This window comes from Chionomys nivalis, chromosome 15, assembly GCF_950005125.1.
Source record: "Chionomys nivalis chromosome 15, mChiNiv1.1, whole genome shotgun sequence".
In the NCBI taxonomy this organism is placed as follows: domain Eukaryota; kingdom Metazoa; phylum Chordata; class Mammalia; order Rodentia; family Cricetidae; genus Chionomys; species Chionomys nivalis.
In genome coordinates this window covers 32019037-32043310 of record NC_080100.1, presented here as the reverse complement: position 1 = coordinate 32043310, position 24274 = coordinate 32019037, and the positions used below count along the sequence as shown (strand labels likewise).

At 40.5% G+C, this 24274-nt stretch overlaps 1 protein-coding gene across 1 annotated transcript in view; it reads right to left on the bottom strand.

The window, feature by feature from the left end:
* Itga2 (integrin subunit alpha 2) overlaps positions 1-24274 on the bottom strand; it is a 93306-nt gene that overhangs the window by 27593 nt on the left and 41439 nt on the right. Inside the window, exons 4-15 of the mRNA XM_057789903.1 lie at positions 21449-21540; positions 18223-18337; positions 17933-18060; positions 14708-14856; positions 11300-11450; positions 10818-10983; positions 7991-8067; positions 5768-5906; positions 4556-4701; positions 3558-3701; positions 1631-1834; positions 807-943 (exon numbers count right to left, since the gene is read on the bottom strand). Coding sequence (XP_057645886.1) covers positions 807-943; positions 1631-1834; positions 3558-3701; positions 4556-4701; positions 5768-5906; positions 7991-8067; positions 10818-10983; positions 11300-11450; positions 14708-14856; positions 17933-18060; positions 18223-18337; positions 21449-21540 — 1648 coding nt within the window. The remainder of the gene's footprint in view (positions 1-806; positions 944-1630; positions 1835-3557; positions 3702-4555; positions 4702-5767; positions 5907-7990; positions 8068-10817; positions 10984-11299; positions 11451-14707; positions 14857-17932; positions 18061-18222; positions 18338-21448; positions 21541-24274) is intronic.

Here is a 24274-nt window from a genome sequence, read left to right as displayed (position 1 = left end):
CTCAAATGCTGGGATAAAAGGCATGAACTAACTCACCTAGCTATGTCTGGCTTTTAGGCATGGGTTCTGGGAATTGAACTCAGGTCTTCATGCTTGAATAGTAGGTTCTTCAACCAAGTGAGCCTGCCCTTCATATACCTAATTTTTAAAACCCTGAACCATATATCCTTTGAATCCTTTCTTGTTCCCTCAACTTTACACCTATGCAGGCAATGAAGAGGTCAACTCAGCCAAATTAATGGATCTTGTTTATGACTAATGATTTTAAAATATGCCTTTAAGCACATATGAAGTTTCACTTTATTTGTGTCCTATGAGATTTTTCTCATGAAGTTTCCTGACTGGAAGCTGAAATGAGACTGCATGTAAGAAAATAATGTTTAGAAACATGTATGACATGTATGATATTTCAAGAATTGTCTTTTCTTCACACTGACTCTTTTCACATAAGAAGAAAAGCATAAACTCTAATGATAAAGAAACCTCTCCCTCCCTCCCTCCCTCCCTCCCTCCCTCCCTCCCTCCCTCCCTCCCTCCCTCTCTCTCTCTCTCGCTATATATATATACATATATATATGTATATATATATGTGTGTGTGTGTATACATGTACATGCACACACGCATATACACTCACACATACATACGTATTCCTCCAATGTCTCAGGAAAACCATGCATATTCTTTCCTTTATGCAAACCATGATGAACACATTTCCTACATTCTTACACATTGGGCACTACACACATCATACAACACAGCAGGTCATTTTAATTAGCGAGTCTGAATCTTGCACTTAGTGACTCACCAGAGTTGAACCACTTGTCCCAAAGCACCAATGGATACATCAGTGATGGAATCTCCATTTAAATCTCCATAGCCATCCAGGGACCTTCCAAAGAACTGGAGTTGGCTCCTGAAGGCTCCATCGGATCCAAGGATTTTCTGGAAGAGCAGATTTCACTTGAAGTTGTAGTACACACAGCTGAGTCAGAAGGACAGCCTCTATCCTGTCCCTTACATTCTCTAGGTAGTCATTGTTCAGGTTGTTCTATTGGTTTCTTTCTCCACATTTTATCTGCTCTCTGTCATACTTTTACAAGGATTCTTTCATCAAGGAAGCAGTGTGGATCTTTCATGTGTAATCACAAGGCAGTGCAAAATGGCGAGAAGTCAGTGGGCTAGGAATGAGCCGAGACAAGTTCAGGTCTTCACTCCTATCCCAGCCAGCTTTCCTTGGGACTTACACAAAACTGCCTGTTATTGAGGTGTTCTTCACCATCCTTTGGTCACCTGATACCCCTCTCAATACTTAAATAATACATAACACTTGAAAATTTGCCTCTGAATTAAGTTCTATGTTTGATCCCTGGCATTTGTTATTATCTATAACATTGCAACATTTTATTTTACTCCTATTTCTTCTTTTAGAATATAAGATCGACAAAAAGCAAAATTTTGTCTGTCTTGTTCTGTACAGCATTCTCAGAACTAGAATAGTGTCCAACATATAGTAAAACCTTACTGTTTTTTCAATGGAAAGAGAACAGATTTAAGGTAAGAGGCATGGATTGGATGACGCTGTCTAACGCTAGCATTTATATACCCAGTCATCACATTGTTCATGGTTACCTGGGAATACTTGGTGCGAATTGTACCCTGGTGACCATTGTAAATGTATACCGCTCCAGAGTTCTCATTCTCTACAGGAGAACCTACGATCACATCATTAAAACCATCCATGTTGATGTCTGAAAGGGCTGCAATGGCTGAACCGAAGCGAGCATTTCCAGTGCCTTCAGGTCCTTCAAGGAACTGGTGTTGACTCAAGATGCCCTTGCAAAGAAAGAAGGCACTGTTACACAAAACTCACAACTGTCAGGCGGTGGTGGCACACAACTTTAATCTCAGCACTCGGCAGGCAGAGGCAGGTGAATCTCTGTGGGTTTGAGGTCAGTCTGGTTTACAGACAGAGAATTCCTGGACAGTCAGTCCCACAGTCTTGAAAAACCAAGATAATAATAATAATAATAACAACAACAAAATAAAAGATTCAAAGCAACTATGCACAAGATTTCAAAACGTGAAGGGGTTTTAATCTTAGAATTGATGATTCCTTATTGTGTGATGAGATTTACAAATAAAATTTTCATTAATCCAGTTCACAAGAGACCAGCTCCTAAGCTAAGATAAAAAGGAGGTAATAATTCTCTTTTCTGTACCTGAAAAACCTACATAAGATTTTTGGTCTCTGTCTCCACTTTTTCTCATTTTTGGGCTGTCGCATCTTTCCAAATCTTTGATTTAAAAACTTCTGGTGAAAGGCTAATACCGTGAATGAAGTTAGAATAGGTACAAAGCACAAGGGAGCCCGTTAATTTAGATCTTACTCATGCTGGACAGTGACATAATTATAATTATATTATGTAGATATAATTATAATTTCCACTTCCTCGTGGAAAATGAAGTCGCTATCATTCCACGACAAGACAGGCAACACTAAATGATTCTGTGCAAAGGAAAAGACATTTCCGTATAAAAGCTTTTCCTTCAGATTGTGTGCTCCAGTATGGAAATATTTAATGGCTTTGCAAGGTAGCAAAGTGCCTCAACCAAGAAACTGGGTCAGCGTGATTCTCTCTAGCTTATAGTAGTTTCATAAAGACTCATTTCTCAAATTGGGTTAGATAAAGCATTAAGAGATAGTGTTGCTGGGGCTGGAGGGGCGGCTCAGTGATTAAGAGCATGTTTTGCTCTTGCAGTAGACCTGGGTTCATTTCTCAACACTCACATTATTTCCCAGCACCCCATTATTTTCACTGCTTCTGTTAAAGGGTCAGTTTTTACATTGATATACAGTAAGTATCAATGACCAAGCAGAGCTCTCCCTGCCCCCTATACCTATCTGGTTTCCTATGGCAACCACTGCCTTTCATTTGCTTTTCTTCCTGTCCTTGCTGAGCTCCAGATTCCTGCTGAAATGGATTTAGAATTCTGTCTACAAGTTGGAAAAATGATGCTTTCTCTCTTTGAGTCAGCTCGGTTTTATAGCAGGGATCTGAAATTCCAAGACTTGGACGTGCACCTAAATATGACACTAAGCACTGGAATTTTCTGACAAGCTAATGCAGAAAGCATTTTGGGTCATCTGGAGGTTGCCGGAGTGGCTGGGACAAGTGGCCGAGATGAAGAGGTCAGCATGCCCAGTGATTGCTATCATTTCAAAGAAATGTCACAAGATGCTTTAAAAATGAACCAGCATTTATAAGTATGTGTATGCCAAAAATTATTTGTACTTATAATGACTTTATGTGAATAGGAACACATACCCACAGACCTCTCATGGAAAACAGGATACACTATATATTAAACTTCATGCCTTTTAATGCATTTTAAAAAATTGTAGTAATGGTGAGACCTTGAATTTGATTAAATACATGCCACACTACACATGAAAATTAGCAATTATTCCCGAATAATAAGCGTCCTTCAAATTTCAGATTAACTTATTTACCAGTACTAGAGTCAATTAAGCTGTCTGTTTAATGCTTATTTTTACCTTTGTGATTGTGAACAGGTAGACTTTCCCCTCTTCTTTCTTGAGGTCATTCATGTACATGGGAGCACCGACCAAGAGCACGTCTGTAATGGTGTCTCTGTCCACATCAACCGAACACAGCACACTACCAAAATAGGAGCCAATCTGGAGTAGCAAAGCATATTAATCTCAGGAGTCATATAATCACGTATGTATTCTAGCACATGTAACTCTGGGTATTTCTGAGGCCAGTGAGCCAGCGGCCACATTCAGAAGAGGAACCCTTAATAGCTACGGGAGCTGTGATTTAGACAAAGACAGGTGGGATAGGGCCAGCCAAGGGCCACAAATAACTATGTTTCCATGAAAAACAACACAAAGCAGAAACTGTTGTACTAAAGATACCTTATCAGAACATAGGGAGGGGGACGGAGGGGTCAGAGAGGGGAGGATCATTTGAGTAGAAACTTAAGGACAAAAGGAGTTTTCTAGATATAGGGAAACACGAACAACGTACTGCCAGTGGCACGGTCCAGCACAGGTGATGTTCCCAGGAGGGAAAGATGGGAGAACTAGGTGGAGATGGGGTAAAATTAGAAGGAGGGCATCTGAATACCATCCCATCCATCGATATTCAGTGAGTGCCTGTGCGAACATTTATTAAGGATTTAAAAATTAATAAGTGATTTCTTCTGCAACACTGTCGCTGTTCTTTTTTCTCCTCAAAATAGAAAAAGCCTTCTTTAAACCACTAAAGAGGAAGCAAAAGCAGGATCTAGTAGCTACATTGTGACCAGTTTGCAGTTCTCTTGCACCTATAAAATCAAAGGCAATAGCAGGATCGGATTTAATCCCAGTGAACCTTCTGTTGTTGGGACTTAGGGTAGACATGAGTAAATTCAGATGACATTCCCAGAGGAGCCACTCAGTACGCACCCGTTTCCACTTCACCGACTCAGCTGTCCACCTGCCCCAGTTATCCATAAAATGAATTACACTCACTCGGTGGTGATATTTACCTGGTCCCCTCTGTGAGATTGAATCACTGTGACATTGCCATCCTTGTTAACACTGTACAGCACTATCTGGCCAGTATAATTTGCCCGTGGAGCACCAGCCACAAAGTAGACCCCTTTTTCAGTAGAAATTGCAGCCACAGAGTAACCTAGGAGAGAAGGAATTCTAGGTTAAGCACCACTAATTGTGCCAGCCAGAGAGGGTTTTCAAAAAAGCAGAGATGCTCAGAAGTCTTGGTGCTAGATGTGACGTCCTGACCTTTCTTTGTAACTCTGATTACCATAGACAGGACCTCAATGTATGAAGCTGTCCCTTGATCCTGGGTTGTTCTCAACTACCTACAGTCCTGGATAATAGCTAATATTAATTGTCAACTTGATACCATCTACTTCTACTGGAGAAGAGCATACCAGTGAAGAGCAGTCTAGATTAAGTGTTCCCCTGGGCCTATGTAGGAGGAATTAGACTGCTTCAAGCTCCTGCTGCCTTGATTTCCCCACAATGATGGACTGTACCCTGTGAGCCAAATAAATTCTTTCTTCTTTAAATTTCCTTTGTTAATGTATCTTATCATAGCAACAGGAAACAAAGCAAAGACAGTAGCCTTTAACAAATGTTTAATGAATGAATGAATGAATGAATTTAAATGATAACACTGCTTCATGTGAAGAACGCAGGTCCTGGCATTACAGAGTTCTAGGTTTGAATTCTGGATTTATCATTTGCTAAGCTGTTGAAATTGATAGAAGTTATTAAGGTCACAGGCTTTCAAAGGATTTTGGAAGGATGAAATATAATACCACACAGCAAGTACTGAACATCACTGGATGCTTATCATATGGTAACCACAGTAACAAAGAAACAATCAAAACCCCTAAGAACTCTAAGACAATAGAAGGACACTAGTTAATATATTGCCTTTTAGGAACAACTTCTATTTTGAAGAAATAGCCATGTTCCGGGAATATCTGCCTGAACAGATTTGTGTGTTTTAGAAGCAGTGGAGTTAAATAACATCATTGAACATATGAGCTTAGCAGACATCTACAGAGATTCGTGTGTAAAACTCAGCTTTCCTTACCTATGGGCTGAGGTCTGATTACAAACACGTAAGCAGAGGATAGTTCAGAGGACAGTTCAGTTCTGCTGAGCTGACCTTAGAGTTTAAAGAAGAAGAACCTGAGTTGTCTGAGCCTACCAGTGTTGTGCCTCACCTAAAAACGAACTGTGGTTTCGATCCTGCAGAACATGGTCAAAGGCTTGCTTAGGGAAGATCAAGTGCTCACGAGATGTCCCCTGAATAACACTTCCACTCCAGTCAAAAGCGCCCACTGCACCTAGCATCAAAATATCCTGAAAGAATGGAAGAAATGAAGATTGAGACAATCGCCTTTAATGCAAAGGAATTCAGGCACGAACTATCAAAATTTAAGGAAATTTGCACAGTAAAAACTAAATATATATCTTAGAAAGGTTTTGATTTTACTGGAGAACAAGTATACCCATGAGTTTTGACCCCATTGGGGTGCCCTTTCATAGGTGTCACCTAAGACTCCCTGAATATTAGATTATGATTCTTAACAATGAAAATAAGTTTATGATTGGGGGGTCATCACAGCAAGAAGAACTGTATTAAAGAGTCGCAGCATTAGGAAGGTTGTGAACCACTGGGCTATGCTGTCTTGGGAGAACTTTTTATAATGTGTTATGAAGAAATCGTTGCAATAGGCCATGGTACAGGATGGATGCATAGTCATGTTAAATTCAAAGGCACACATTTGCAAATGCTGTGCCTTTCAGAACTCATGGAAGAAACAGATGAGAACTTCTCATCCCACGTACTTACCGGAGAGGCTCATGATGAATATGAGATACACTAAAGCAGTAGAAAGTGCTGCCCTCAGAGGAGCGAGGCGGGAGGGGATGCTGCTCTTCCCTAGCATGTTTTGGGAGACCCATGACCTGTTGCATTTTCAACTCTCTTCTTTGCACACTTGCGGTATGAGTTGCATGTTTGGATGGGCATGCTTGTGCACAGAGAGACCAGAGGAGGACATTGCATTGCGCTATCCCTCTCTGCTTCATTTCCTTGACACGGAGTCTCTCAGTGAAGCTAAAGCAAAGATAGCGACCAGCAACCTGCAGTGCTCCTCCTTGCTATGTGCTTCCTACAGTGCTAGGGCTATAGATGCAAGGGCAACCATGAGCTCCTTCCTGAGTTGTGGGTGCTGGAATTTGTACGTGTGATCTCATGCTTGTCCAACAAGCCCTCTTCCCCGCTGAATTATTGCTCTAGCCTTCACAGTGCTTCATTCTTCTTTTCAAATATTCTGGCATCTACATCTCTATGTCCCATGTGTTTAATCATAGCACAGCCAGAAAACTCACCTGCAGCCGTGAGAGTCCATGTAGCTGACAGAAAGCAAAGCCTAAGTCATGAATGGGGGGCACCAACCCGCTCAGGGGTCTCTGCTTTGGCTCAAACTCAATTTAAATATCAAAGGCTACAAGTCCTTAAGAGCACAGGTTTGATCAGAATAAAGGATGTTATTGTCAAGTTTTTTTTTTTGATATAAGGAAACAAGAATATGATGATGTGGGTTCAAAAAATAACAAATATGGAAAAACATATGCCATTCTAAGGAAAAAATATAAGATTTTAAGAATAAGCATAATATAAGCACAGACTCTAAGCTGGGGGTTTCAGAACAGGCTCCAGTGAATGGCCAGTAAACTCATGGAATTGTGTGGAAATACTTGTGTAAAATTGTATTCATTTATCTTTTTCTATAGGAATTCTTTTTTTTTTTAAACATCTCTAAGGGTTGTTGAATCAGTACACACGGGCATCTTTTATTCCAGGCAGAGGAGGAGCTGTTCTTAGTCCTTGGATCTGCTTATCACTCTCTGATTTCAAATTAATTCCTAAATATTTCCAAAAATTTTGTACTGCTTTATGTTTCATTTTCCCCCATTGTTCTGGGCAGAATTCTGAGAATAAGAAATATCCCTTAGGTCTGTACCAGAAGGAATTCAAGCTAAGCTACCAAAACAGTGGACTTGGTTTTACAAATTGCCCATTTTCAATAATTCTCTCTCTCTCTGCTCTTCAAAAACGATACTATGGCAATATAAAATATAACTGTGTCAGGGACCAAAAGTTTTTATTCCCATGAAATTCTTATAAGGATGATGTCCAGAATTACTAGAATGTATTTGCCATAGGGAACTCAAGGCCTTTATTATAAAAGGTATTTTCCTCTGACACAGGAAAGGAAGAATTTAACTGCTTTTTGTTTTAAAGCTTAGTAACTGGGCCCAGGAAATGTGAATCACTGCTCGGGGGATGGCTGTTTTTCCTACTAGGTCTAAACTATTGTGTCTGTGTGTGTTCTGGCAAGCGGCAGTATTGACTTAAACTTATCTGATAGACACACGTTTTGAGGAGAGTAGTCCGCGCTGAACCCCACTTGTGCCATTTCCATCTGGAAGTTGTCTCCTCCTTGAACAGTACCTGGAAAACATCATCTTTAAAAATTACATTATTGTCAGCAATTTCAAATCAACTTTCACACATGGACACACACCTGCAAGTAAGCATGCGCACATGCATACACACATGTTCTTATGTCAATATACAGCTATAACCTAGAGGATTCCAGGATGAGTAAATTACTAAGAAAGCATCCAAAGAAGTGTTCAAAATTGGCTTTGGTCCCCATTAAGTATTAATTGACCTAGTGTAATATTTATGCCATTCCTGATGTCAATCTAGATTAAAGAAAGAAAGCACATTAGTTAAGGGGAAAAACTGAGATCAAGATATTCTGTGAATTTATCACTACTAGCTAAGCAACTATGTGACTTTTGCTTTTAAATATTGATGTTTCTGATGCACAAATACTTCAGATGCATTGGAAGAACTGGTGATTAGTTTGTACCACAGACTAGACTGAGGGAGACCTGTGTCAGCTCTTGGAAACCAGGACTCAAGACTAAAAAGTTTACTAGCTGGGAAATTTGTTTTGATCACACTGAAGCATCAGTCACTGTCCAACACCGCAGAACTTTATTGGTAGGCACGTTCTTTTCAGCAGGGTTCGGGATGGTCGTGTTTCAATAATGTTCATGAAAGGACAGCCAGGTTCCTCTATGGACACTTCAATAGAACAAACTGTACTACTGTGAGGGCTCCTCTTGCTTAGGAGACATAATAATTAACACTGAGGTCATCCTTGTGGATTCCTGGGAATTTTTCTAGAGCAGGGTTTCTTGCTAACCCCATAATGGCTCCCTCAATGAAGGTATCTCTTTCCTTACTCTCATCTCTATCCTTTTTCCATCTCGACTATCCCATTCCCTCAAGTTCTCCTCGCCCCCAGCTAAGACCCTAAGCAACAGAAGAGAGGGTGCTGTAACTGGCCTTATCCTGTAGCCAGACTGATGAATATCGTAAATATCACCATAGAACCTTCCTTCATCAAGCAACTGATAGAAACAGAGGTAGAGACCCACATTGGAGCACTGGACTGAGCCCCCAAAGTCCAGTTGAAGAGCGGAAAGAATGAGAATATGAGGAAAGAGGTCAAGTCCATGATGGGGACATCATCCACTGAAACAGTTTACTTGAGCTAATGGGAGCTCATCAACACCGGTCGGACTGGGAAGGAACAAACATAGGTCCCAAACTAGTCCCTATGAATGTGGTTGACAGTTGCATGGCTGGGGCAGGATAAGGGGCCACTGCTAATGGTATCAGGGTTTATCTCTACTGCAAGTACTGGCTTTTGGGAACCTATTCTCTTTTAATGGATACTTTGCTCAGCCTAGATATATCAGAGAGGGCCTTGGACCTTCCCCAAAGCAATGTGTCTGACCTGCTCTGAGGAGTGGATGGGGGTGGAGTGGAAGGAATGTGGAGGGAATGGGAGGAGGCAAGAGAGTAGGAACTTAGATTGGTATGTATAATGAAAAAAGATAGTTCATTTTCTTTTTAAAAAATAAAAAAATTAAAAATAAAAATAATAATCAACACTGATTGCATAGAGACAGTTTGAGGGAGAAATAGTTTTATGAGTCAGGCAGTGGGCACATGCCTTTAATTCCAGCACTTGGGAGGCAAAGACAGGAGGATCTCTGTGAGTTTGAGGCCAACCTGGCCTACAAGAGCTAGTTCCAGGACAGACACCAAAGCTACAAAGAAACCCTGTCTTGAAAAACCAAAAATAAATAAATAAATCAATAAATAAATCAATAAATAGTTTTATGTTCCTCAAAGTCTTCAACAACAAAAAATGTCCAAAATCTTTTTAAGTTAGCTGTAAATTACACTGCTCTTACTCATGGATTTGGAGCAAATTTGTTACTCCAGATGCCTTAGTAGTTTTGTGTTATTGCAGGAGACCTTAGTTCTTGGTGGTGATTTAAATAAGTCAGAAATACCACACCTCCGCAATAAAATTTGCAGAGGGTTAGAAATTTCTGGAGCACCATCAGAAGATCAAGGTTGAACTATGACAGTGGACACGGTTGTAATACCTTTGAAGGCAACTTCTAAGGCAGGACCTGATATGTAAGTACACGATTAGACACCGACTTTATTGCTGAGTTATCTGGGTTAAGCTCCTGGAACAAGGATTTGGGTTAGGTGAGACATTTTACCAACTGCAAGGAGTGCTCCAGTTCTCCAGGTCCTGACTATCTGCATGACTGACAGTTCTGCCCTGAGGATGTCACAAGGCTATGGAAATGCCTCATTAGAGCTACAAGCAGGAAAATCTTTCCCTCGACTAAACTGCTGGTGATCGTTATGCGTTTTCACAATTTTAAAGGTATATATGTTTATTAGAAACAAGCTCAAGAATATGTGACATACATAACTTCAAAAGAAAAAAATCTATGGTTTTAATAGATGTTGCCAAATTGTTCTCTCAAAATTTGAAAAAAAAATTGTCATCTTATTAACCATGTGTGAGCTTTGCACCTCAGAGACTTCTGGAAAATTAAGCAGTATTGATGTTTTGTTTTTTAGGTAAAACACAAAAGTGTTTAGAGTCATAGTTTTCTTCTGTTTGCTAATCACTTAACATTTCTCTTATAAATTGTTTATTCATGTATTTTGTCTATATTTTTTGCCCACATATTTGAGTTAATTTTTATGCATAGTCTATGAGCTAATATTCATATAGCAAGTACATTAGATGAAAACAGCAGTTTTTCCAACAAAGAGTATTTGGAGGAGACATTTGTGAAAGGCCTTTTTACCTTCAATGCTGAAAATGTGCTCTCCCAGGGTCCCGGCCTTCTCCAGCAGGGCTGCTTCATCGGCCACATTGAAAAAGTATCTCTCTGTTGGAGTACTAGCAATTGCTTTGATTTCTTTGATTAAATTCTTAGTATCAAGGGCATTTCTGTTTAAATACCCAAGAACCTTGACAAAAGAGAGAGAGAAAAAGAGAAAGAGAGAGAGAGAGGAGAGAGAGAGAGAGAGAGAGAGAGAGAGAGAGAGAGAGAGAGAGAGAGAGAGGACAAAGGTCACTCATTCTTCTTCAACTTCAATTTCCCTCTGTTCACTGCAGTACATTTCTGATCATCATAGGGCTTCTTCCACAGCCATTTCTTTAGCTGACAGGACTGGAAATGAGCAGGAAGCAGAGAGACTGTACAAATCGCAAACCAGGAAAGCGATGGAGTACCAGACTGCGGACTCTTCAACCCTCAGACGAGTCCTAAGGGAAGCCACTTACTGCTATGCCGAACCTCAGGATCTCATCATCATTGCATTGCTGGATCACTTCTTTCAGACTCGACCCATCGTGAGATTCACCATCAGTCACAACTACCATGACTTTGGTAGCACCGGGGCGCCCACCGGAAGCTGGTAAAAAAGCCTTTTTTCTGTGACAGATAAAATTGCCCAGTATTAACAGAGGCTAAGGTCTAGATCTCTGTTTTGAAAGAGAAACAGGAAATTAGCATCCTTAAGCACATCAGTCATGAACTATGACTCAGCTGTACCGCATGGCCAGGCAGCTCTGGAGTTCCATCTGTCTCTCTCCTCCCCAGTTCTGGGGACACAAACACATACCACAGCAAATGACTTTTATGTGGGTTCTGGGAATCCAAAGTCAGGTCCTCGTACTTGTGGAGAAAGCACTTGACCCACTGGGCAATCTTTCAGTCCCATCCAAACCCTATTTTTCTATTTACAGAGTCAAGTTCCTTAATCCATTTTCTTATATTCCCATTATATTTGATATGGCACTTACAAAAAGAATGATATCTTTTTAAAAAGTCTAAAATTATTGTTAAAATCTTGTGCACATGGTTAATCTAGTAAGGCTTTAATTTTCTTTTACATTTTTTATTTTTTTTTCTTGAGACAGGGTGTTGCCATGTAGCCCAGGCTGGGATCATAGGCATACACCAATATGTGCAGTTAGATTGAAAATTTAATTCAGCTAATATCAATTTTGATGCAAGATGCAAAGGACATTATTTAGCTTTATTTTCTTCTAGCTAGTCAGTCAACCAACAAGTTATGCCTCTCTGTCTATTAGAACCTCTTATGACATTCTTCCCAGGTCATGCCAACTATTTCATAGGATAAACAATCAGCTAGCTATATAATGATCTTTGTTTCCAATTCACCTTTTCTATCTTTATATTTATGTTTTCAGTGCGGGCTAGCCCGTCTACACATTCACCAATACTCTAAAGTCAACGTTTTTAAAGCTGATAAATTATTTTGTTACACAGAATATTTTATGTGTCCGGTATTAGGGAACAGAGAAATACATTCCATATTTTTCAGCCAGACAAATTTTAATCATGGAGCTCATGTCATGTCCTTTTTTAAAAAATGAAGTTTACCCTTTGTGGGTACAGTATACATCAAGAGTGAACAGAGGCTGGAACTGTCTTTTTTAGTTTGGCTTGACTGCATTGTTTAGGGTGATGTCATGTAATGGTAGGTGTTCAATGAAATAAAGTATGTGGAAATGGGAATATTTACAGAAAGAATATCAGAATTCTCTCTCTCTCTCTCTCTCTCTGTGTGTGTGTGTGTGTGTGTGTGTAGCTGTGTGTTCTGGAGGTATTGATTAGAATTTGGGTGGGTCCTGATTTTTATTCATTGGGAAATTGTGATGGTAGTGAGAAAATCCAGAGCCTTAAACAAGTAATAAAAGCCAGACAAGCTACACCTCAACAAACAGTGATCATGCCCTATTTTTGAAAGGAAAGCTTGCCAAAGCCCCAGGTTCCTTCCTTGGGATAGGCTCCAGTTACATTCTCTACTGAAGACAAAAGTCCTCCAAGCTTATCGGGACAACATTCCTTTCCTTAGTCTGAGTTCCTGGACTGGAAAGGGCGCTCCACTTAATGACAGGTGACTCATTTTTATGGCCCGCAGTTTACTATGGTTGAGCCCCCAAAGAGCTGGAGACAGGAAAGATGAAGCCAACCATATCTTCTCTTATGCACAGTATCTTTTGAGACATATGAAGAAAGTCACCAGTTGATGGAAGCAGCAGCTTCACTATACACACAGAGAAAATGAGGGGACAGATAAGAAAGGGAATGAAGAGATAGACGCACTGAATGTGATGATGGCCTGGTATCTATCGTAGGGGAAGTGGGAGGAGAGGGAAGGCAGCAATGAGGGTTTTGCCTGATGCTGGGGTGAACAGACACCCGCATCATGAGCAGTAAGGGAATGGAATGAGGCTGCTTTAGGACACAGTGAGTTTTCTGAGATGTTTCCCCAATAAAGATGCTCAACTTCAGTGAGATTCCTGATGTCGTTGGAGAGAGGGTTAAGAGATGACACATGTGTTGGGGGAGCCCACACAGGGTTGGTCCTCCCAACAAGGGTGGGGACATTATTCCTACAAGAGAGGACTGTGGAGGAAAGAGGGCTTTGTTCGGTGAAGACAAACCAGAAGAAGGAGTCAGTGAAGAGGCCAGTGTTGGTGGGGGTCCCAGTGGTTCATGGTGTTCAGTGAAGACTGAGTTCAGAGCGGCAGTGTATGTCTGTCCTCACCACATGCACAGAGGAGCTAAGGGCAGTGGGTCTGAGGCAGCCGCACTAGGTTAGCTGGTGCAGAGAGCAGGCTCACTTAGTGGTAGAGCTACAGGCTTCGAGGAAGAAGTGAGAAGATTCATAGGAAACTTGTTTTAATGGCTTTTGAAAGAATAAACACAGGAGATGGAAAAGGCTAGAAGCAGGTTTAAGGGAAGGCACATAATTCTCATTTAAAAAAATGAAAGGGAGACATTTAATAAAGAGTCTAGTAAAGATGACAGCAGAAAAAGAGAGACTGAGGTAAGAAGGAGGTGGATGCCATGAAGTTGTAAAATTCCCATTTCCTGTATGTTGCTGCAAGAATAATAACCTCAGCATTCAAATTCTTGTGTATAATATACCATGAGCTTCATTAATATGTACAAAATGCTCTATTAGCTTAATTTGAAGTTAATGCTAACAAACAGTGATAGACTGTCATAAACAGAGTCGCTCATTCATTTCCAAGCTGCCCAGACCTGAATAATCACACAGAAACTATATTAATTACAACACTGTTTGACTGATGACTTAGGTGTATTTTTAGCTAGCTCTTATACCTGAATAATCACACAAATATTACAACAGTGTTTGATTGATGACTTAGCTAGCTCTTATATCTTAAATTAACCCATTTCTATTAATCTATGTATTACCATGGGGCTGCGGCCTACTGGTAAAGTTCCAACATGGTGTCTTCCTGACTCTGCCTACACTCTCTCTGTCTCTTCCAGCCTGGCTCTATATTCTTCCCTGCCATAGGCAAAAGCAGCTTTATTCATTAACTAATAAAAGCAACACATATACAGAAGGACTTCCCACATCAGATTGTTTCATTTCACACTATCTTAATCTAAGACCTTTGCAGTTTATGTCACTCATGAAAAATCATATAAAACAACTTCATATGTCTGTCCATGCCAGGACCATGGTGTGTAACGCCATTTCCTCTGTTCCATGTCAAGGTACACATGCCACAGGAAGGCTTGTTTCTGCCCTTGTTACTTCTGCCCTGCCTCTCCCATTCCTTCTTCTTGTCTTTAGCACTTTTATGTTGTCAAAGTGTTTATCCAATAGCATCAAAACTTACCTTGCAAATTCAATTGCTTTGAAGGTATTTGTGAGGTCCCCACCAAATTGGCGGGTCTCTGATGTGGCTTTGACCATTTCCTCTTTAGTTTTATGACGGTTCAAGTTAAATACAACTCTTGGTTCATTGGCATATTGAATTAATGCCACCTTTAAAGAGAAGTTTATTAATTATCATTAATTTACACATAACTTCTATTTAGCCAATATAATGAGAAAGGTGAACTTAGATGTGAAGTCTAAAAGTTTAAAGGAAACAATTTCAGTTCTGTTCTTGAAAAGTATTCTTTCTGTGGAATCATCTCTGGGAGAGGTCTTCAGTATATAACAGGAGCGTGATTGCTAACAAGATAACCTGTTACAGCCCACACTTTTGGTTCAGAAATAGCTGTAAAATACCTGAAAGCACGTCTTTAATATTTTTAGTGCAAAAGAATATTAGGTTTAGCTTTCTGACACAATGATTAAAATATATACAAATAAATAGACTTCCTAATTATCAGTGGCTACTAGTTTGGAAACAGGTATAAACAATCATAGATGGAGGATATCTCATTAGTTTTGAGTAGTTATGAAACAGAGTCAGAAGAAAGGCTCACATATTTCTAAGCTATGTATTCAGTTTAATGGACTGTTAGATTTCCCCTGTTGTGGGCTTGAGCATTGCTGGAGCAAGGGTGTTAGATATGCATGTGGTGCTGGAAACCTCTGGCCTTCAGAGAGGACACACCATTGGAAAGAACTATATTTGAGAGAGTGAACAAATGATAAACTTTTGAACAAGGTATCCGGGGGACAGTGTCTAATCCTTTAGATCAAGCAACTTACATCTTTCTATCACTATGCCTATTTCCAAGCATGAAAAGAATTCTCCCAGCCCAGGAGATGGGATTGTGTGAGCAGGAAATAGGGATGAGCAGTAAGAGGCTTTTCTGAAAGACGCAAGAGTCTCTGAGGTAAGGCTATAAAGGAGGTGGAAGAACAGTCCTCGACAGCTGAGTTCAGTTTGTAGCTTTGCCTGGAGGGCCGTATGGCGGCCACTGGGAAGGGATGAGAAACACGGTGATCATCCTGTCCCTCTTCCTTTAAGATACGATGTGCAACTGATTCAAAACTAACTGAGGATCCTAGCCGAATATGATTTTTACAAAACAGCCATGAGTGCAGGGAGAGTAGGGTTTAAAGGTAAGGTGTGTATTAAATACGGGTCATAAGAAGAGAGACTGAACTCAGCTTCCCCTAGAGAGGAGACAATGGATTGTGGTAGAAAGACACAGAAGAAAGTCATGAAGTCTGGAGACTATTAAATCAGCTTAGACAGGGATGGTAACCGATTCAGAGACAGAAAAGAAACAGACAAATGGGAAAAGTTTCTCCTTAGGGAGATTTAAAAGTGTTGTTCTCCAGGAACCAATGTGATATGTAGTCTTCATTAGTAGAAGTTTATAGTAAAAATCCACAGTGGAATTCCCATGGTCTTGAAAGGGTAAATATATATATTTGGTTTTGTGAGACAGGGTTTCTCTATGTTATAGCCCTGGCTATCCTGGACCTCACTTTATAGACTAGGCTGACCTCAAACTCACAGAGATCCACTTGCCTGTGTTTTCAGAGTGCTGGGATTAAAGGTGTGGCCTACCACTGCCTAACAATTTTATAATATTTTAGAAAACTAGAAAAGTGAACTTTCAGTGAAGATAACTGCAAAGAATAGAGAAACCTATTCCGACAGTTGTTCCCAGGTGTGAGGTGTTGTCTTGTCAGATGGCAGCTGGGAATGTGCACTAGGGAATCAGTGAACTACACCCTGAGGATGCTGCTGCTCCAGTCAGAAGGATCTATTTGTGGTAGATCCAATCAGAAAATGGAAAAAGAAACAAGGAGCATGGTGAAAAAAAAAAAAAACAACCCACAAAATATCCAGAAACTGACCCCCATTTCTCTCTCTTGCCTACTCTCTTCTTCCCTTCAGGGTCTTGCTATACTTTTCAGGCCAGACTCAGAATCCTTGTCTCCAGAGATGTTCCTGCCTTATCTAATGAGTAGCTTGAAATACATGCTACTTAGTCTTTGGGGAATCATGAAACATGTATGCCTGTGTTCTGAGTGCCTAAATCAAAAAGACTGCATGGGACTGACCTAGACACTCTGCATATATGTTACAGTCGTGTAGCGTGGTCCTCTGGTGGGACTCCTAACAGTGGGGGCAGGGACTGTCTTTGACTCTTTTAGAGGCTTTTGGGAGCCTACTTCTCATATAGGGTCTCCTTGCCCAGCCTTAATACATGGGGAAGTGCTTAGTCTTACTGAAACTTGTTATGCCATCTATTGTTGCTACTCATGGGAGACCTGTCCCTTCCTGAACACTAAAGAAGGAGGACTGGATGGGGGATGTGAATAGAGAGGGGACAGAGGAGGAACTGGGAGGAAAGGAAGGAGGGGAAACTGTGGCAGAGATGTAAAATTAACTAATGAAAACAAATAAAAACAAAACAAAAAGAAGATAAAATAACACCCAATTGAGGCTTTTGAAGATATAGAAAATGATTTCAAATTATTGAAAATACTTTCCCTTATGTAAAATGCAACTGAGATTATGCTGGATTAAATACAAAAGGCTATAAATCAGAATCATGTTTACTGATTTATTTTTCAATTTCACAGAAGTCAGATAATTCTTTTACAAAAAAGTATAAACAAATAGAATGACTATTGACCATAATTCTTATAGGGAAATATGTATCTAAGTTTAAAATATATTATTTACTGCCTTTTATTTTGTGTATATGTGCGTGCTTATGTGTATTTATGTGCACCATGTGTGTACAGGTGCCTATAGAGGCCAGGACTTTGGGTCACCTGGGACAGAAGGTGTAGCCTGGGAGCTGAACCTGGGTGTTCTTAACCACTAAGCCACATCTCTATTCCTGTAAATGTCTTATTAATAAACTCATGTGTTAAAGAATTAAAATAAGCAGCACTTAAAAGAGTCGTAAATGCTACACGCTATTCTTTTGATGATGGTGTCAAAAATAAAACTAAAATCCACAACACCGAACAAAGCCATAAACCAAATACTGACCTTCGAAGTATATGTTTCAATTAATTTCCCAGGTCAACATTAAGTGCATTAAAAATAAATATCTGACAAATGAAACTTTAAGTCTTCACGTCTAACACTCTTTTCCCCAAAGGAGAGCCATGGGCTCATTTTTGATGTCCTTACCTGTGTCTTTTTGGGACCTATATCTAGGCCTTGTACAAATTTTTCCAAAAAATTCTTTACCGCCTCCCAAGGATAAATACTGTTTGATTCATCACACACGACTACAACATCGACGAGGGAAGGGCAAGCTACACATCAAGAGACAAAAAAGATCACATTTTTCAAAGGTAAGTCAGACTTCACAACCATGGAAACCTCAGACTTACAGGAAGGTTTGGTTGGACTTTGGTTGGACCTCCCCGCTTTAATTGTAAGGCATTGCTCAAACCTCCTTCACAATTCTATCTTACCCTGGACTGCAGGTGAAAAGCTGGTCAAGGACTGAAAGTCTGGACTGATGTCAGAACAAATTCCAGTTGCATAATACTGATTTCCACACTGATGTGCCCACAGGGGACCACAGGTCTTCAAAGAAAGGAGAAAATAATATATAATATAATAATATACCTCTCCTTTTATGGAATGAAGACATCATATCCATTCTTTCCCAAGATACTAGGATTCACCAACACACACACAGACACACACACACACAATGTATACATATGAAGGCCAGAAGCAGGTGGGTTCTGGGAATTGAACTCAAGTCCTCTGGAAGGGTAGCCAGTGATCTTAATCACTGAGCCCTCTCTCCAGCACCCGATTTGCTTTCAAAACTAGCAAGTCAAAAATGCGTTGGAAGGACTGATGAGATAGTTCATAGGTTAAGAAGAGCACTGGCTGCTTTTCCAGAGGACCCAGATTCAGTTCCCATTCTCCACGTGGCAACCGTCTATAATTCCCATTCCAGGATATCTTACACCTTCTTTAGTCACTGACATGCACCTGGCATACAAACATACATTCAGGTCCACAGTCATGTGGTTGAAATAAAAATAAACTCTCAAAAATCTTCTTAAAATGCTTTTGAGTGACCATCCTCTTGGAAGGCTGAAAAGATGAGGAGAAAGCAATAGATGTGCTGCCTCATGGTGGCCTTCAGGAAGAGAGATGAGGCCCTCAGGGGTAGCTGTCAGTGGACAGAGAGATGATGGGGTCCCCCACCAAACTACTTTTAGAAAATTTCCATAAGAAAACAGAATGCCAAGCTGGCTTTTCGTTTCTCAGGTATATGGGTCTCATGTGGTTCATTTATAAAAGGAAGAAAATTATGTCTCTTTCCTTGTAAGATTGTAAAGATTGAATATTCCATAGTCCATCGACATGAAATACTCAAAACAAAGTCATGGAAAAAGCAATCGATACATTGGCACCTCATTGTGGTTGTTTGAGCACTGGGTCTCCTCCTGTCCCATTCTCTATAGGAAGCAAAACCCCAACTGCCTATGAGGACAGGCAGCAGGCAGGGTCCTCAAGAGTGCCTGAGCTGTGTATGGACATTATGGTAACCAAACAAACACTTGTTCCATTCAGGGGCAGGCCGTTGTGTCCCTGCTCACCTGCTATTTTAAAACCCTACTCGTTTTCTTTCTGAGACTTTGAAGGGAAATTCTGAGGGAAAAAAAAGCTTTCTTGTAAAGCATATGAACACACTGAACAACACAAGTGAGGTGATGAACGGCAACCCTTTAACTTTGCTATAAACTGTTTATTTACTTTGAACAGCAAGGTCCCTCACTGGCTGGTGCTCATCTCCACGCTCAAAGCCCACAAATCCTAACTCCTACTAGAGTCATAACACAGCGCCAATTCTCTCATTTCCAGAAGCCCTTAGGAGGATGCTGAGAACTGCGGGTTAAATCATGATTAAAGCACACAGGAGATGTTAGACTCTCTAACACTCAATTTTCTATATAAAAAGAGGAAACGTGGGGAGATAGGTTAAGTCTAAAGATACTAAAAATTACCTAAGGAATTCCCATTATATAAAGTCGTGACCCGTGCGTAGAGCATTGAACTTATTATGGGCAGACCAATTATTAAAACTGAATAGAAAAGTGTGGACTTACAGGAAGCAACTGGAAAAACAAAGGGGATTTATTTGACCCAGTTTAACTGTAAGTGGCTGAACCCTAGCAGCTGTGCTCATATTTCATGCCCAGTGAGCAAGCATGGCTTTCCTCCCATTAAACTGGAACACTTTGCCAATCAGGAAAAAGTCGTTGCACCTGGCTAGTATACACACACACACGCACATGCACATGCACACGCACACACACACGCACACACACACAGTAGATGACAATCATTCATGCCCGTGTCTATATCCTCAGCCTTTTTTATCACGTTGGCAGATGATTTATGATGTATGTGAGAATAGACATTCTTTTTCATAAGCAATGGAAAACAGAATTAAGAAGCTGAAGGTAGAATATGCCAGCCGTTACTGCCAAAACATTCTTGCTTTAAGCCCAGAACTTAAGAAGTTTCAGAAATATGTGGTGATTGTCAGTCTTTTCCACATAATTCTTAAGAGCGGCTCAAGACTCTGACCTTTTAAATGTGTAAAGAAACTCAGGTCTCTCCTTCCTTCCAGCCCATGTACAGTGACTATGAATTCCCTTGTAGTTTTTTAAAACTTTGAATTCATCTAGAATTAAGCATTAAAACTTTAAAAGTACATCTACAATCCATAATTCTCAAGATATTCTTCTGACTTAGCCAACTGTCAAAATAGACAAAAAACATGAAGTCAGCTCTATTAGAATACAGCAAAGCACAAAGACATCTTGCAATAGCCATTTATACACTGATTTGCCAATATGATAGCTAATATTTAATTTATTTAGTGGAAGTAAGTTTTTCTGAATGTAAATATCTGTTATTCTAAATGAAATGAAAATATTGGCTACATTATTTTAAATCAAGATTTTTTTTTCATAAAACAAGATTTTAGGTGAGCATGTCAATAGCCAGACAACCTAGACTTTTGAAGACAATTTTTCAGAGCTGTCTAATTGGACTATTTTTTTATGAGTCAGAGGAAATTTTAAATACGGTTTAATTTTTACTTGTCTTTCATCTTTTGGAGTGGGTATGTGATTTTTTTCACTATTTGTATAGTCAAATATTTTCAGCAATTTCCTTATTAAATCGAAGCTCAGAAATTCTGTTTTCCTTCAGAAACCTTCCCTTCCTAGCACATTAGGAAATACACGCGAGGACAAGCAGATATACGACAGGAGAGACAGCTCCTTGCTTTCCATAGGATCGGAGTAGCCAGACCTTAAGGCAGCGATTGAAGGCAATCGCACTCCTTGACTTTGAACCCTTCCTGCTGAATGGAAGGTGCCTGTGATTTTGATGGCATCCACACCTGCCCAGCACACCTCCCAGGGCAAAGGCCTTGTTCTTCACCTTCTCATGGCATTCCAAACATCCTATCATTTGCTCACTATTCAAGAAGGCTCCACATCAACCCTGTTATGTTTCCTTGGTTAGCCAAGTAGCAAAGTTGATCCAAAAGCGAACTTCGACGTTTAAATCTCCAGACTGCATTTGCTAAGAGGGAAGACAGGATGACACTGACCACACGCTCTCTCCAGAGGAAGGAGGAGCTGAGAGGAGAACACTCACTAGAAAGCCACCGGTCCTCGAATTCCTGGTGAGGGTCAAACCCAGGCTCATGTTGGTTTTGATCTCTGTAACATTTGAGATGCTGGTTGAACCTTTCGGAGAGAAAGAGATGTTTTGAAGTTTTAAATATCTACCCTTCACGTAAGGCTATAATAAAACAAACAGGCAGATTCATGTTTTTTTTCATACGTTTAAGTGTAGTATAACATATCTGGAAACAAGAATTGTATAATGAAGAGTGGGAACGTGGTTTCTTCAGCCACTCCCAGCTCTCCTGTGTAAGGAGCCATTAGGCAGCTGCACTACCAGGGCATTTAAATATGTGTTTCAGAAAGGACAATGTTCTCATTAAACAACAAAACGCACAGTGGGGGCACCACCATCCATTTCTGTTTGTCACCTTGCCTTGGTTTTTTTTTTTTTTTTCATTGAGATTGTTTAAAATACTCTTAGTGAACACCATTTGACAGATTCTGGCTCGAATCAGTAGGAGAATTTCAAAAAGAAACCATGGGACCAGCCAGGTAAAACAAGAAATGAATCTGTCCCTCCAAACTATGGCACCAACCACTACCTGGCTATTTCCTGAGCCTTGAAATTCCAGTTTTCGGTAACCTGATTTCCTGGTGTTCTCTAGTTTCAGGCAAGCCATCGCCACCCCTGTCATTAATCCTCAGCTGGGTTGCTTCCCCCATTTCCCAGGGAGACTGCTCTAAGGCTTCCCTCTTCTGAAGTCTTAAATTCCACACTCTGCCAGTCTTGGTGAGACGGTGAGACAGTGAGACGCTAGAACACTGTGGTATGAACCACGTGCTCCAGCGACCTGGGCTCCTCAGCACTGATGAGGGTCACCAGCAGGCCTCCTGCCTCCCTCCTTTCTTTCTGTCTTAGAGGAGGAAGAATTCTTAGACACATTCTCCCATGTGCTGGCGATGTGTCTCTAGTTAGATAAATACTTCACTGTCATTGGCCAATACCCACTTCATTGGTGGCACCCCTTTACACTCTGGCTTTTTCTGGAAAGAATTCTTAATCTTGTTACCCCATAGAGCTGTCTTGCTACCACTCCCATATCGCCTAAATTCTAGAAATGAGGGATGGCTATTGATCCTTGTATTTATTTCTTTATAAATTATTTTTTTCCTAACTCCACAGTCCCACTGGACTTATAACTACGTTAGTTATGTATGCTTTCATAGAGTAAGAATTTCTTTGGTATAGAAAGAAAACAATGAAACTCCTAGGCATGCACCCTTATTTTTAAATGTACTTTTATGTAAACATTGTTAATAAGGCAATGTGTCAGTACGTGTTAGCTTAAAATGAACTATGTGTATGTGTGTCTTTCTAACTCCTGTGTTTTATACAAAATATTCTATGACTGTTTTGCTGAATATCAAGCTACCCATCAACAGTGTTGTTTTTCCTGGACCATCTAACTAGTATAATTGACCCAAAATGCAAACTTTGATGTTTAAATCTCTAGGTTTTATTTCAAAATAGGGATGATGGGAAGACACTAACCACAGATTCTCTCCAGAGGCATGAGAATCTAGAAGAAAAAATCTTCCTAGAAAGCCACCACCTAAATGCTCAAAAGTTAAAAAGACACAATTGAGGCGATATAGTAACATTGCTGGTGTTTGCTTTCTTTTTCTTGGCGCTGTGTTTCCTGTAATGCGGGGAACTGAACACAAACTCTCACATATTCTTGGATCTACCCTTCAGCTACACACCCCATTGTTATAGTAAAAATTTTTGAATATCAATTCCACACATGGTGAGCTCTATCACCCACATCCCTTTTACGTAAACGAAAATGTTAACTCGGGCCTCACACTTCAACCTCTGTACCATCTCTCTGACATCACTGACCACATGGCTCACTGAAAATGTGCTCATTTAGAACCTACTGTGGGGTGAAAATCATGTGACAAATGTGTCACATAGATGTATGTAAGGGACATTCCTGCTTATTTTTCTAACGTGTGGTGTTTGTGTGTGTGTGTGTGTGTGTGCATGCACATGGAAGCCAGAGGACAGATGCGGACAGAGCCTCAGGCATCATCTACCTTTTCTTTCTAGACAGGATTTATTACTGAATTACTTCACCTAGCTGGCAATACTGATTGCCCACTGAGCTTAGGAGGCCCAGCTGCCTCCAACTTCCCATTGCTATTGTCGCAAGTCTAAGTCAGCATGCCTGACTGTTTTACACAAGTGTGTGCTGTCAGGGCTGACTGTCTTAATTTTTTTCTTTAGCTTTTATTCTTCTCTCACATATTACATACCAACTGCAATTTCCCCTTCCTCCACTCCTCCCAGTCTTTCCCCCCAACTTTTCCTCTCCCCCAGATCAACTCCTCCTGTTTCCCTTCACACACGCAAAAGAAGAGCAGGTCTCCCAGGGGTATCCATCCAACATGGTCTAAAACAATACAATAAGACTGGGCACAAACCCTCTAATCACAGCTAGATATGGCTACCCAGTGGTAGGAAAAGCATCCCAAGTGCAGGCAAAAGAGTCAGAAATACCCTCCCACTCCTATTCTGGGAGTCCCACAAGTACAGCATATGGTATATGCAAAGGACAAAGCTCAGACCCATGCAGGCTCCATGATTGACACTTCAGTCTCAGAGCCACTATGAGCCCTGCTTAATTGATTCTATGGACCCTGTGTTCATGGTATTCTTGACCCCTCAGACTCTTAAAATCCTTTCTCTCCCTCTTTTTCAGGGTTCCCTTGACTCTGCCTAGTGTTTGGCTGTGGGTCTCTACTATCTGCTCCCATTGGTTGCTGGATGACCCCTCTCTGCTAACAACCA